We start from the raw sequence: 14,336 nt of genomic DNA on the forward strand, positions 1-14,336 counted from the left end.
TTATTACCAGGAAATACGTCATGTACTGTCGACCTGTACTGTCTACATTCTCACTTTGCACATACATAACTGCACATTGACTGTTGACTGCTGCACATGCTGCTCCTATGTAGCATACATTCTTTTATTATATTCTTTTATATTTTTATTATATCTCTGCATTTGCTGCTTAAAGTGCCTTAGATTTTGTGTTACTTATTTATCTACTTCATATTTCATTTGTATTTTGTGGCATTCATGTGGACGGCAAAGTAAGAATTTCATTGTACAGGGAAACACATTTCCTAACTGTGCATATGACAAATAAACACTTTGACTTTTGACCTTGATTTGTGACTTTGGTGAAGATCAGATCACATTCCATCATATTTTATACAGAAAACCAGGAAACTGCAAACAGTGCCATTACTTTTTCTTGTGACTGTTTATTTGTTATAAATGCTAAATAATGGGATTTGAAATATTGCCAGAAAGTATTATGCAACATGACCTGCTGCTGTAAAGATACATCCCCAGGATTACTGCCTCCAGACATTTGATTGGCAGAGCCTCCCGTGTCATCTCCTTAGCGATGTCCATCAACCTGTGCAGAGTAATTGAACAGCAGAGTAACACTTTTCATGTAATTCTGTTATAAGACATTGGCGACTGTAGTGCACATGACATGAATACAGTGCTACTGATTTCATCCAGAAAAAACAAAAACATTTTCCATGAGCCAGGGAAATCAAATCTGTGCTACTAAATTGAATAAAGAGAGGCCAGGGAAAGTGTGTTCCTCTGGAAGAGAATTAAGGCCTCTGTAAAAAAAAAGAAGAAAAAAAGTATTTGTATTTATGTATTTAAAAACATCAGAATCCTGGGCTGAACAACACATACAGCTTTTCTACATGCATAAGGACATGCTACATCATATGAAATCAACAAACACTGCTGTTGCCATAAACCTATGTCTAACACTGATGATCTGTCTTTGATTAAAGGAACGTTTGCTTACGCAGTTAGAGGCCGGCTCTTCTTAATTTCAAAAAACTGTGTCCCCGTATGATTGTACCTGCAAGATAAAGTTAGGGTCATACCATAACAGAGTGATGTCAACCTGCCTTGGGGGAACATGTGCTGCATTCAGTGAGGAGAAGAAAGAACTGCTTAAAGCGCTTTGTGATAATCATAGGTTATTGGTTAATTATGGATGAATTTCTACTCTGACTGGAAAGCTTTTACTTATTATAGATTATCTATGCTGGTCTAGTTTTCAAAGTTTGGCCCATATTTATCACAGTCTGCCAAAACAGTGGGTCAAAAGGTAAGTATTATACTAGTAGTGTGTACCCTTACATCCATATTGGTAAGATCAGTGTCTTTCTATCTACATATTCTCAAAAATATTCACATAGATGCAGTAATTGTTGTTTTGGTCCTAACCGACCAGTTATACCAGCTTAGTCAAAGGATACTGCAATTCCCTGATGTATTTCTGTATGGCTTCCAGGCGCTGTGGGATAGTGGTGGTAGGTTGGTATGTAGGCACACTTGGTATTGGAATCTGTCAGACAAAGCATCCAAACAACTGCATTACCATGACCCAATACCAATATTCACTGCAGCTGGAGAATGAAGTCTTATTTGAACTCTGTGCTCTTCTCTATTCAGTTTAGCTATCTTAACTGGTCTCATGAGAAATGAATAAAAGGCACTATTCTTTTCTATCTTAAACATCTGTGTGCAGGGTTGACTGGGCAAGATGTATTAAACTCAAAGAATTAATCAGGAAAATAATCATTTTAGAGTGGACTGAAAAGCACATGACTTTCTGTTTTTACAGTCTGTGAGTTAACACATGGGTCTAAATTGTTTAGTCATGCACATGTAAGGTTCACATGGATAATGTGGAACTTATTTCCATCATAAATAATCAGCTGCAGCTGATCAACCAAATATTATTTACTATTTTCAGCTAAATATTTACCTTGGGCAGGTCAGTGGCATCCCGGATGTCCTTCGCCAGAGCTTCACCATTGGGATGGATTCGAGCCACATGACGCCACATCCTCTCCCAAGTCTCCTTGTCCACCGGGAGGCCTCCTCTGTTCACGTATAAAGGCACCCCTCCATCTCTCAACTCTTCTTCACCTTCGTCCTCCTGCTCCTCGTCCCTCTCCTCCATTGAGCTGACAGTGGCCCTCAGCATCCCTCCTCCACCAGGAAGCTGACACAGCCCTGGCACAGAAATATCCTGACTGATGCCTCAGACCCTTCCACTGTTTAATCTGCTTGCAGGTTTATGTAGGTTGCCTCAGCAGATGGCCAACTCATGAGGTCCAGCAGTTTTTACTACCAATGTCTCCAGGTAAAGTCAAAGCACTGAATGTGAAGACTATCTGCTGTAACCTCTGTGGTTGAAGCAGCTGAATGTGAACCAGTGATTTAAGAAGTCAATTACAAAAAATTTTAAAAGTTTTTTGTTAAATAAAAAATTTCTGTAAACCAGCTACTCAGCACTTTGGTAAAAAAAATATAGTAGACTACAGGCCACTCAATAATCAGCTATTCATTTATCCTATATAAATAAATTAAGACACTAAGGTGATTTTAACAATAAAATTTGTCGCCTATTTTTAGTGACTATACAGAGAATGCCCATCATTACAGTGGAACGCTATCACAGTCTACAAGAGGAATGACTGCAGACAAAGTATTAGAACTGAATAATTCCCACTACCGTTAGAGGTCATTCGTACCACAGCTGTCCAGTAAACCACTGCTCCTGTACATCCTTAACACGACATTCCTCATACATCCAGTTCATGTCCGTTTCACTAAATGGTTTCCTTCGCAAAATCCACCGGGCGCCGGTTCATTGTTCCTGCAGATGCTCTTTTTGGCTTCATTGAATGCGGGTTAGATTCACGTCCAACGAGTTGCTCAGACACTCCCAGTGCTGCGCATGCGCGGTTGATCTCAGCTGTGACAAGTGTTGCATTCAGGTGCTCTTCGTAAAGTGTAAATCTGTTTAGGAGCTTTAAATTATAGGATCAAAACGCACAAACAGTGTAGTGTTTGGCGGTGTAGTGGAGGGATTAAGAAAATGATTTATTTCATAGGATATGCAGGTCTAAAAAATAGATGTTTTGATCACTTACATGTGATAACAAAGAGTGAGAATGTAGTTTAAATTCCATAATGCGTGTCAGTCGACTTAGTGATTATTTTTTTCAAGCTATTTTAGTTCAAATTTACATAGACTTACTCATATTTTCCATTTCAATTAATTGTATTATAGAGCACAAAAAGAAGTAATACAATTAATTTCCACTGTAGTTACATTTAGAACTTCAAAATATGATTAATAATACAGAAGCTTTAATAGGCTACAGAACTGTGTAAAAAAATGAACCTATGATTATTCTAAATCATCTTCCCCAAGGTAAATCTTTGCCCCTATAGCAAATGTGCTTCTTCACATTTGGCGTGTTTGAAAAAGGAGGCCAAAGTCACTTTGCATTAAAACAATTCATTTATTCATTCTCAGGGTAACACACAAGCCATCCTCTGCAAATCAAACTTCAAGGCCTAACAATAACCGATATGCAGTAACTGATATACCCAAAAGGAAAGTAATATTAAAGAGGAATCTTCTGTCTATTTACAGGTCCAGCTCAGGTGGAGAAATATTAAAATCTTGGTGCACCATAGTCATCAGGCATCCTTTCAATATTGTACCTGTATGAATAAATAAACAAGTCAGTATAACTGCATTTTGATGAAGCTGGGCAATTTCTGCAAAACACACAAAATGCTGCCACATCATTTAAACCCAATCTGGAATAGTGTCACCTGTGGTTTGAGATGTACATGATGGGAACTCCGGGGATCTTCCTGACCCTTCTCTTTAGATCTCTGTCCACAGTCGCCAGGATGTAACACTTGTGCTGTGAAAATATACATATGTAATTGATATCTGTTCTTTGGTACCAAAACTACACAGTGTTACATGACATACATTTACCCACTATAATGACAGTATGGCTATTCAGACTCTAGCAGTTTACTGCTAACTAAACCTAACCCTAACCCTTACACTAGATAGATGTCTGAGCCTAATGTTTTGCTAACACAAAAGTATAGGTAAGTAACTGTTTATTTACAATTAGTGTTTGTATTTCACTTTTTCACTTTCAAAACAGGTTTTTTTTTTCCTGATGCAAGGAAGAATGTAACTAACTAGATGTGATGCCTTATCGCCACATTTGTGAATCCAATTTCCTTGTTACTATACCATTTACAACATCTTCACAAAACCTTGTTACTTTTTTCCTAATTTGCAATCACTATGTTTGTATTTGTTATCCGACACCGTTTTCAGTTTCACAACTGCTTACAGTAAAAACTGACCAGGGGCTACATTCAATCATATCTGGAAATGCAACTATAATGCACATCTTTCATAATGTGATTTTTACTTTTTCTATACAGAATATATTGTAGTATTTTATATTTACATATTATACACTACAGTATTATTCATGAATTTCTTTTCTGTTAGTATGCTAGGCTGCCATCAGGGGTTAGTGTGCTGCTAATACAGCATTTCAGGTAACTGTTAGTTCAGTGTTATCAATATGTTCTGTTGCTTTTATTCTGCATGAACTATATGCATGCTATTATGGTATGAAGTGAACATTTACAATGTATGTACGGCAACCACTGTATGTTACCTGTGTTACCCTTTGCACTAGACAGTCATCAGCGTATGTCCCCTTGTGTGTGCATGGAAGGCGCTCAAACCTTGGATCCTTTGCTATCCTACGAAAACAAAACAAGCAAATATTGTAATAATGAAAAACCAACGTTGGAATCAAGGTCAAAGTGTTTATAAACATCGACATCTGTGGTATGTCTAAGGCCTCCAGTTCCTTGCAAGTTCAAAGTTCAAAGTGTTTATTTTGTCATATGCACAGTTAGGAAATGTGTTTCCCTGTACAATGAAATTCTTACATTGCCGTCCACATGAATGCCACAAAATACAAATGAAATATGAAGTAGATAAATAAGTAAAATCTAAGGCACTTTAAGCAGCAAATGCAGCAATATGATAAAAATATATTAGAATATAATAAGAGAATGTATGCTGCATGGGAGCCGCATGTGTAGCAGTCAACAGTCAATGTGCAATTATGTATGTGCAAACTGAGAATGTAAACAGTACATGACGTATTTCCTGGTAATAAACTCCTCAGCTGTTTAGGAGTCTGATGGCAGAGGGAAACTTTCCTACACACCCTGTGGTGGTAAATGCTCTGCAGAGAGGGCAGTGGAGTCCTGGTGATCTTCTCCGCAGTCTTTACCACTCTCTGCAAGCGCTTGCGGTCCATAGTGCACAGCAGTAGTGCTGCCATACTAGACAGTGATGCAGCTGGTCAAGATGCTCTCAATGATGCAGCTGTAGAAGTTGCAAAGGATCCTAGGCGACAGCACAAACCTACCCAGGAAGTACAGCCGCCATTGGGCCTTCTTGACCAGCTGTGTGGTATTAAGTGTCCAAGTGAGGTCCTCGCTGATGTGGACGCCCAGGTATTTGAAGCTGCTCACCCTCTCCACTTCGAGCCCCCGGATGAACAGTGATGAGATGAGATCTCCTCTCCTTTCTCAGGTCCACTATCATCTCCTTCCTCTTGTCGGTGTTGAGGCTGAGATTATTGTCCTTGCACCATGACAGCAGGCCGGCCACCTCCCTCCTGTAGGCTGCTTCGTCCCCGCCAGTGATGCGACCTATCACTGTCGCGTCGTCCGCCACTTTGTGGGTGAGTTTGTGGGGGACAACTGTGTTGAAGGCGGAGCTGTATTAGCTAGGAAGAGGTTTGGTAATGGCGGTGGACTAGCGCGAGCTTTTAGCCTAGCATGGAGTCCTCCTCGTCTGCCCCATTTGCGTCTCCATCTCCGGGTTGCTCTCCTGATTTCAGCCTGTTCGCTTGTGCCAGGTGCTCCCTGAGGGTGACGGTGGTTGTAGTCCTTGTTGTTGTTGTTGCAGGAGCGGACAATGAGTTGTAGCTCCGGTGGTATGAAACCAGTAAATTCCCAGTGGCTTTGTGAGTTGGCGATATCCAGCAATGCCTGTCTGTTGTATGTAAGCAGTGCATGACATTTGTGCACTGCAGAAAAAGTAAAAAACACACAAAAAAGAAGAAAACGAAGAAAAAGCCAGCATTCGAGAGTGGAATGTGCAAACATGTCTGCTTTGGTGGGTGTCATGTTGCTGCAGTGTGGTAGGTTGATAGGTTGATGTTCCCATTCTAACATTTCATCTCCAGTATCTTGTACCTGAGTGCAACTCTGTACTTCATTCCAAGCTTTTCAATCTCAGCCATCACACAATCCGTGATATATGGGATACCTGGGATTGGATAAAATTATGGGGAGAAAAAAAAGTCAAATTACTTTTTAAATTTAGAATGATTTGACATAATTTATTTAAATTAGTGAAACATTTTGATACTGTATATAATAAATATGAATATATTATTATACTTGTCAATACTTAGCAATGGGCAATAATACTTACATTTGGCATACAGGCAATCCATCATAGACTGAACAATGTCTAATTTGGCCTTGATGGAGAAGTTGATGAAATTGGTGTCAACCAGAATGTGGTATGGCGGACCAAGCTGGGTATTGTACTGGAAGAACAAGCATGATGGGTACTTTGGCCTGCACAAACAAATTCAGAGAAAACAAGTCCCTGAGCCATCAGACACTACTAGCGTTCAATTTAAACGTTTGTGTGGTCAACTTACACTTCTCTCTCCTTAAGTGCTGAAGGATCTTCCTTCTTTTTCTCTTTTGCTTTAGCACGGTCTTTTTCTTTCCTACAAAACAAACAGGGTATTATACAGCTTTAAAATCCCGTAACACATGAAATTACTTCATTCTACTGGATTAAATATGTTAGATGGACTAATATACTTAATGGCAGTGAAGCAGCTAGACAAAAAGTACAAATATTAAAAACAAACCAGTACTCACAATCTTTGATCTTTCAAACTGATCATTCTCTTCATTGCAGCGTACTTCCTTGTTTTCTGCTTTCCCTAAATTAAAACAATTCAAAACACGTAGAAATCGCTTAGGATATATTAATCACAAACAACATTAACGTTATACACTATACAAATTCATATGAGGGTAAGAACTTATTGTATTTGTGACAGTGGCTGGTTTGAAGCAAAGTCCAAAAGAACATTGTCACAAGCTCTTTATTGATCGGACAAAATATCGTGTGTCCCAAAACTAAAAAATATAACAAAACAAGGGTCTTAAATGTCGATCGATTGTTCTAACTTCTACTACAACAAATTCATTAGTTAGATACTGAGAGGTTAAATAATACTTTTGGTTTCCTCTAATGGTCGCAGCTTTTGGGGAGTCGGTTGTGTTTTGAAAATGCTCAGAGCAAGCGCTTAACACTTATGAATGCAAACTATAACGTTTTATTCAGTTGAATACTCATTTTAGCATACGTTGTTTGTGTTAGCTAACTTAGCTCAGTGGCCTTAGCTTCAGCGCCTAATTAATAATATGCAAAATAACATAACCTAACAACATTAATTATCAAAACAACAATGATGTGACTGTAACGTGGTTATCGATTACATACCATTCTTTAAATACAATACCAAAGATCTAATTAGATGACTGAAACTTGTTCCTACTTTCCTCGTGTATCCAATGCAGTTACCGGTGACGCAATCATAAATCGACACTTTTACTGCGCATTTTCCGGTGGCCAAGCTACAAAGGTAAAGGCACAAATTAAAAGACACTTTTTTTCCCCCCACATTTGTAGTTTTGCTTTGGGTCGTTGTGTTCTTGCAAGCTGTGTCTTGTGAACGCGTCATGATAGCCACCGTAGGTTGGCGACGAGTTTTCTGAAATTGTTGGCTAACTTGGCTAGCGGTTATCATTGTGCTGTCTTTCGCTAGTCAACTTATGCCGCAGTAGCAGGTTGCCAGACTGATGCTAACAGTTGTTATCCTCTAGCTTTAGCCCTCAAGTTGGCAATATACTGGCGATAATCGATGCTGTTGCAGTTAGCCTGTTTGTGTTCCACTCCCAGAGTTTTCTGTGTTTTTTGAGACGTAATTCAAGCAACTGTCCGGTGAACTTTATTAAAGCTCTTCGGACAGGTCATTTAGCTCTCTGGTTGTTGATGACAGTGCCAGTGAATGATAACGTTTGACACCTAAGCTAGCACCTCTAGGGCGCTCATTATTGTGTACCATTTCCATCATCCGGATTCGTGGGATCTGATGGGATTTATAGTGTAACTGTAATCGGCCATGTTACTTTGACTCTGATCGTTTGTCCTAGCCAACAGAGGCTGGTGATGGCATTATGACCTTTTAACCAAGTTGTTTATACACATGTCAGGGCCGTGGGTTGTATGGAATATTATTTCCTATCAGACATCCTATCTCTAAGGTGACACTTTTTATTTTCATGCTTTTTGGCTCCTCATAATATGTCTAATGAAAGCCTCGTCTTTCATCCTATTCTTGATCTGTTTGTGATGAGACTAAGCAGTTTTGTCTTGCATTGTAGGAGACTTGACTGGACCCCTGTGCATCACCGTGTTCCTTTGAGCTTAGAGTTGTCTGAGTGAAGGCTGAACGATGGTCTGATGGACCGCCGCTTCTTCCTGACCTTCATCTTCTGCTCAGTGTTGTGGATCTTCTTCTGGGAAGTGCGCTGGAAGAAAGGCAAAGAAAGCCAAATTGAGCAATGGCTCCAAGGACATAGCCTCTATCAATATAGGCACTTGTTTGAAGGTCAGTGGGGTTAGTTGTTTTTTTATTTGAGGTTCAAAATACAGCACAGATATTCAGTAGATGGTTGTAGCCAGGTGTATTAAGCATATGTAGCTTAAGTGACACGGACAACTAAATGTCTGGAAGATATGTTGTTTTTTGCAGAAAATTAAACACATTTGGGTTAGCATCATTTATTTAATCCTGTATCTGTTTGAGTTTCTGCAGAAATGCCAGAGATAAGTGTCATGTTTAAATGGATTTGAGGTATGCTTAAAAAATTGTATTACTTTGACATTATTATTGTTATTTGGTTCTGAAACATTAAATATTCTGGCTCATGAGCTACAAGTATCACAGACAGTTGGCACAGGCCTATGCTTGGCATTACTAATGCTGATTTGCCGTGTTGTTCACGTGTTTTCCAGATGTACAGACGCTGGAGGAACTGAGTCTGAGTGTACTGAGTCGCCTGGAAGAGGTGGTGAAGGAACAGGAGCACTGGAGGGAAATTGCAGAGGCCCACATCCAGCTGCTCCGAGACTTTGCCTTCCAGGAGTGGCTTTGCTCCCAGAACCTGGAGCACTATTACCATACGTAAGCAATGAAAGGTCTTAACTGTAACAGTTACACTAATCTGGCAAATAGCTGTGAGCAGCCTTGCTTTTCTGAAACAATTACTTGTTGGCATGTGATGAACGTAGATGTTTCTCCTAAAATAGCTTTTTTTAATGTCTTGAATTGGTTATGTGGTCGTGGCCATGTCTTATTCTGGTTAACAAAGGCTCTGTTTATTTATGTCCACTTGAGAGCAGCCTTTCTATTCATGGTTAGCTGAGTGTGCTGATACTGAGCTATGGAGGCTGCAGAAGGTCACTGCAGTAAAATTATTCTTTTGAGACCTAGTGTGAGACCTTGCAGCAATGCAGATGTTTGTGTATCCTCTCCCTCACTCAGAATCAGCTACATTAAGTTCTTATTGCTTTATCAAAATGTTTCCTGTTAATTCTGCCTCTGTGTGAACAAAGTCACTTGTAATGTTTCTAAAAGTCAGTTGTGTTTAGCAAACACAAAGTAGTATGTTTGTAAGGAAAACAGTTAATCATTTCTAAAGGGATGCAGTGTCATGTTTCTGAAGGTCATAACTGTCACACTATCACTGCCTGTGATTCACTGCACTTTGAACCTGTATTACTCACACAGTTATGCCTGAGCTTCAATTCAGTTGCTAACTGTAGTGGTGGAAGATGATCGTTGCATTTATTTGTAGGCTAAAAATTTTATACTGTAAATGGGGAAGTTCAAGTTGCAGACTAACTTTTAAGCCTTTTGTTTCTTCTAGTGTAATCGGGGGAATGATAGAAAAATACACTTATATACTGGAAAATCAAAAGAAGATCAAACTTTAGTAAAGCATTTTCCTCAGCAGACCATTCCCTGTGTTAAAGTTTTAGTAAGAGCAGATGCAACACGCGCTGCCACCCCACTAAAGAGTTAAGATTGAGTTTCACAAAAGCTAGCGTCTGTTTGGTGTGTGGGGCAGCCTGTTGTGTGCAGTTAAGTCCTTAGTTTTGCTCAATCAACTTTGAGGAACACTTAGCAGAGATGGTAGAGTTGTAAAGGCTGTACTTATAAAGTAATTAACTTCGTCAAAGATGTTTGGTTTTTGTTTCTGTTTGTTGGTTTGTTCACAACATAACTCAAGAAGTTATAAATAGATTTTGATGAAATATTTTGGAGAGGTAGGGGATTGTCCATGGAACAAACATTACATATTGGTGGTAATCTACAAGGTTTTTAGTGGCATTTACAGGTAAACTGATGTGCCTTGGCAGAGGTTTGCACTCTCTGACTGCTGTCTAGGTTCACAGTATTACCTGTCCTGTCAGTTACCTACTTCTTATGCTTTCACTTTTGTTTTCCACTGCAGGCTGAAAACCTTGGGCTGTATGAATCTGGATGATCTATCTGAGTTTGACAGTCAGCTGCAGCTATCTCTCGCTGCCTGGGGCTACTACTACGAAGACTACATTAAACTGTCTACAGGCATCAAGATCCTACAGACCTCCAGGAGTCGTCGTGACCAGGCCTACGAGAACCGGCTGGTGCACAGCTTTGCTGAGAGGCATCTGAATGAGAAGTGGTCATTCGGTGAGACTCTGGTTGTTTTATGCTTTAGAGTGGTTTCAGTATTGTTTTCTATCTAGAGGTGGTGAGGTGCCAAAAGGCATTTAGACACAGATAGGCTGTTGTGCTGCTAAGTGATTTCACAATGTCAATACATAAGTCATTTCAATGTTCAAGTGTTTTTATAGAGAATTTCACTGTTGCTTCATCTCTTTGTACAGCTCAACATCTGTTTCTTTTTCTCTTTGTCATAAAAACACAATAGTCAGTCATGTTCAGGATAAATGTATTCTGATTACATTTGCCAGATTATACCATTCCTAATACACAGCCATATCCTTTGTTATATTGGCATTCTTGACCAGGTGTTTTCAAGTTCAAAACTACACACTTGTATCACATAATTTATTAGCATTTGTTGTCACTTCAGTTTATAGAAATCATGTACAATTTAGTGTTGCCAATGAATAACCTGGGGTAATGTAATCATGAAATATCTTAAAAGCAAGTAGAACCATCAAAACAGAGCTACTAGGCTCAGAGTAGGAAGTCAGTATTATGCTTGTTTTAATTATTGATCGGTAGAATGTGCAATTGTCTTTTCAGCGGGAGCGCTCATATTTGGCTGTACTGTGGCGCTGTGCTTCTTGATAAGAGACCTCATGTTTTACGTGATTGGTGAGTTGTGTGTTTGCTGTTGGGGTTAGGCTGGTTCTGAGATTATCTCATTCTTACTCCTCCTGCAAGCACATGCTTTAAATGTGGTATGACTGATTTTACAAACATACCTCAGTGCTTTGTTGTAAAATTTTGTTCCATAAACCGTTGTCAAAATTTCATCTTGGCGCTGTTTTAATATTTGCTCAACTAACCAGTGAATCAACTTGTTTCAAAACCATTTTTTGCAAACATATGTTTCAGCAACTTATGTCTTATGGTTCTTCCCTACTTGTGGCAGGTGGAATTACTGTTTCCATCATAGCCTTTGTCTTTACCATCAAGTTCCTCTGTGAGCTTGCAGCAAGAGTGGTCAGCTTCCTGCAGAATGAGGATCCAGGGCGACGCGGTGACCGCAGCATCTACGACTATGTCCGGGGCAACTACCTGGACCCACGTTCTTGCAAGGTGTCATGGGACTGGAAGGAACCCCAGGAAGTGGGACAGACTATGAGCTTCAGAGTCCAGGTAATAACTGATTCCTAATATGTTGAAGCAAAAGATGTGTTGTACCTGTTGTTTTTAGTCTAATTAACTCTCTTAGGCTTATGCATTCAGTAGTAAGAAGAATATTTGGTTAGTAAAACTGTTGTCAGAAATGTAAAATTGACCTGTGTGTTCTTTGTATTTAATTTAAACTAGTTTTGTACTTCTGTCTTCTCAGCTTTTTTATAAGAATGGCCAGCCTTTCCCAGCCCATCGACCTGTGGGACTGAGAGTCAATATCACCCACATTGAACTGGCTCTTGACATCCCTGTTACACAGGAGGTTCTGCAAGAACCAGAGTCAAACGTAGTCAAAGTGGCCTTCACAGTGCGCAAAGCTGGACGCTATGAAGTCGCTGTCAAGCTGGGTGGCCTTAATGTGGCCTACAGCCCTTATTACAAGATTTTTCAGCCAGGTATTACTACTGTAGGTGTTTTGGATCCAACCCCTATTTTTCCATGTCTAATTACTGATTTGGCAAGTGTGTATTGCTGGTTAAGTGTTTTTTTGTTTGTTTTTGTTTACAACAGGCACAGTTGTCCCATCCAAAACCAAGATAGCCTACCACTTCTCCACCTTGGTGCTAACTATTGGCCAGCAGCACACTTTGCAGATTGAACCCAGGGACGAATATGGAAACCCCACCAGTAACTCTACATCTCTCACAGATGAAGCCAACTATAGTGTCCATGTGCACTCTGTAAGGCAACAAACCCCATTCTCTCTTATCCATTATACAGTGGGTACAGAAAGTATTCAGACTAGATTCATTACATTTTTCACTCTTTGTTATATTGCAGCCATATGCTAAAATCATTTAAGTTCATTTTTTTCCTCATTAATGTACACCCAGCACCCCATATTGACAGAAAAACACAATTTTTGACATTTTTGCAGATTTATTAAAAAAGAAAAACTGAAATATCACATGGTCATAAGTATATAAGTTTCCTAAGAGCACAGTGGCCTCCATAATCCTTAAATGGAAGACGTTTGGGATGACCAGAACCCTTCCTAGAGCTGGCCGTCTGGCCAAACTGAGCTATTGGGGGAGAAGAGCCTTGGTGAGAGAGGTACAGAAGAACCCAAAGATGACTGTGGCTGAGCTCCAGAGATGCAGTCGGGAGATGGGAGAAAGTTGTAGAAAGTCAACCATCACTGCAGCCCTCCACCAGTCGGGGCTTTATGGCAGAGTGGCCCAACGGAAGCCTCCCCTCAGTGCAAGACACATGAAAGCCCGCATGGAGTTTGCTAAAAAACACCTGAAGGACTCCAAGATGGTGAGAAATAAGATTCTCTGGTCTGATGAGACCAAGATAGAACTTTTTGGCCTTAATTCTAAGTGGTATGTGTGGAGAAAACCAGGCACTGCTCATCACCTGTCCAATACAGTCCCAACAGTGAAGCATGGTGGTGGCAGCATCAGGAATCTTAAGTGCAGCAGAAATTTTTTTGTAACCTTTGCCAGATCTGTGCCTTGCCACAATTCTGTCTGTGAGCTCTTCAGGCAGTTCCTTTGACCTCATGATTCTCATTTGCTCTGACATGCACTGTGAGCTGTAGGGTCTTAGACAGGTGTGTGGCTTTCCTAATCATGTCCAATCAGTATAATCAAACACAGCTGGACTCAAATGAAGGTGTAGAACCATCTCAGGGATGATCAGAAGAAATGGACAGCACCTAAGTTAAATATATGAGTGTCACAGCAAAGGGTCTGAATACTTATGACCATGTGATATTTCAGTTTTTCTTTTTTAATAAATCTGCAAAAATGTCAAAAATTCTGTGTTTTTCTGTCAATATGGGGTGCTGGGTGTACATTAATGAGGAAAAAAATGAACTTAAATGATTTTAGCATATGGCTGCAATATAACAAAGAGTGAAAAATTTAAGGGGGTCTGAATACTTTCCGTACCCACCGTACTTTATACTTTTTTGCTTCCAGTTGCATAGCCACTCACATTTGCAGAATTCTGAGCTGGGGTTGATGTGTGTTTTCCTCTTCTTCTAGCTGGGCACAGTGGATGACGATAGTATGGAGGAATATTACAGTAAGTCTGTTTCACTCAACAAACAGCAGTGCCAGGTCCTACTGAGACTCATCCTGAGGAAGGCTGGCTGTTTCAGGGCTCGCATCTCCTACAAGGACCAGCCACTCAGCAACGGGGAATTTGACATTATTGTTCTCAGCGGTGGGC

At 40.0% G+C, this 14,336-nt stretch overlaps 3 protein-coding genes across 7 annotated transcripts in view; 1 reads left to right on the forward strand and 2 right to left on the reverse strand.

Moving 5' to 3' along the window:
- The window catches only part of vash1 (vasohibin 1), a 7,769-nt gene extending 4,828 nt beyond the window's left edge, over nt 1-2,941 (reverse strand). Inside the window, exons 1-5 of one of the 3 annotated variants that reach the window (XM_020613889.1) lie at nt 2,742-2,941; nt 1,970-2,220; nt 1,458-1,546; nt 998-1,054; nt 509-583 (exon numbers count right to left, since the gene is read on the reverse strand). In XM_020613889.1, coding sequence (XP_020469545.1) covers nt 509-583; nt 998-1,054; nt 1,458-1,546; nt 1,970-2,220; nt 2,742-2,796 — 527 coding nt within the window. In that variant the 5' untranslated portion in view covers nt 2,797-2,941. Of the gene's footprint in view, nt 1-508; nt 584-997; nt 1,055-1,457; nt 1,547-1,969; nt 2,409-2,722 lie in introns of all 3 variants that reach the window. The other 2 variants (XM_020613891.1, XM_020613890.1) reach the window with 2 other exon arrangements.
- Nucleotides 2,942-3,494: 553 nt separating this feature from the next.
- On the reverse strand, nt 3,495-7,799 carry fcf1 (FCF1 rRNA-processing protein). Of its 3 annotated transcripts, none has more exons than XM_020613922.1 (8): nt 7,713-7,799; nt 7,027-7,091; nt 6,798-6,869; nt 6,563-6,711; nt 6,322-6,394; nt 4,719-4,806; nt 3,838-3,932; nt 3,495-3,723 (listed from the first exon to the last, which is right to left on the reverse strand). In XM_020613922.1, exons 2-8 carry the CDS (start codon nt 7,059-7,061, stop codon nt 3,675-3,677), a joined length of 561 nt encoding a protein of 186 aa, XP_020469578.1. In that variant the 5' UTR covers nt 7,062-7,091; nt 7,713-7,799; the 3' UTR covers nt 3,495-3,674. The 3 variants fall into 3 exon arrangements, with proteins under 3 accessions (XP_020469578.1, XP_020469576.1, XP_020469577.1); XM_020613920.1 differs by having other exon boundaries at nt 7,658-7,793; XM_020613921.1 differs by lacking the exon at nt 7,713-7,799 and adding an exon at nt 7,391-7,409.
- Nucleotides 7,800-7,807: 8 nt separating this feature from the next.
- The window catches only part of arel1 (apoptosis resistant E3 ubiquitin protein ligase 1), an 18,556-nt gene continuing 12,027 nt past the window's right edge, over nt 7,808-14,336 (forward strand). Inside the window, exons 1-9 of the mRNA XM_020613940.1 lie at nt 7,808-8,481; nt 8,602-8,828; nt 9,236-9,404; nt 10,738-10,958; nt 11,541-11,612; nt 11,893-12,119; nt 12,316-12,553; nt 12,669-12,838; nt 14,150-14,330. Of these exons, the coding sequence (XP_020469596.1) occupies nt 8,681-8,828; nt 9,236-9,404; nt 10,738-10,958; nt 11,541-11,612; nt 11,893-12,119; nt 12,316-12,553; nt 12,669-12,838; nt 14,150-14,330 (1,426 nt within the window). The 5' untranslated portion in view covers nt 7,808-8,481; nt 8,602-8,680. The remainder of the gene's footprint in view (nt 8,482-8,601; nt 8,829-9,235; nt 9,405-10,737; nt 10,959-11,540; nt 11,613-11,892; nt 12,120-12,315; nt 12,554-12,668; nt 12,839-14,149; nt 14,331-14,336) is intronic.

Source organism: Monopterus albus, unplaced genomic scaffold (assembly GCF_001952655.1).
Source record: "Monopterus albus unplaced genomic scaffold, M_albus_1.0 scaffold140.1, whole genome shotgun sequence".
Taxonomy (NCBI): Eukaryota; Metazoa; Chordata; class Actinopteri; order Synbranchiformes; family Synbranchidae; genus Monopterus; species Monopterus albus.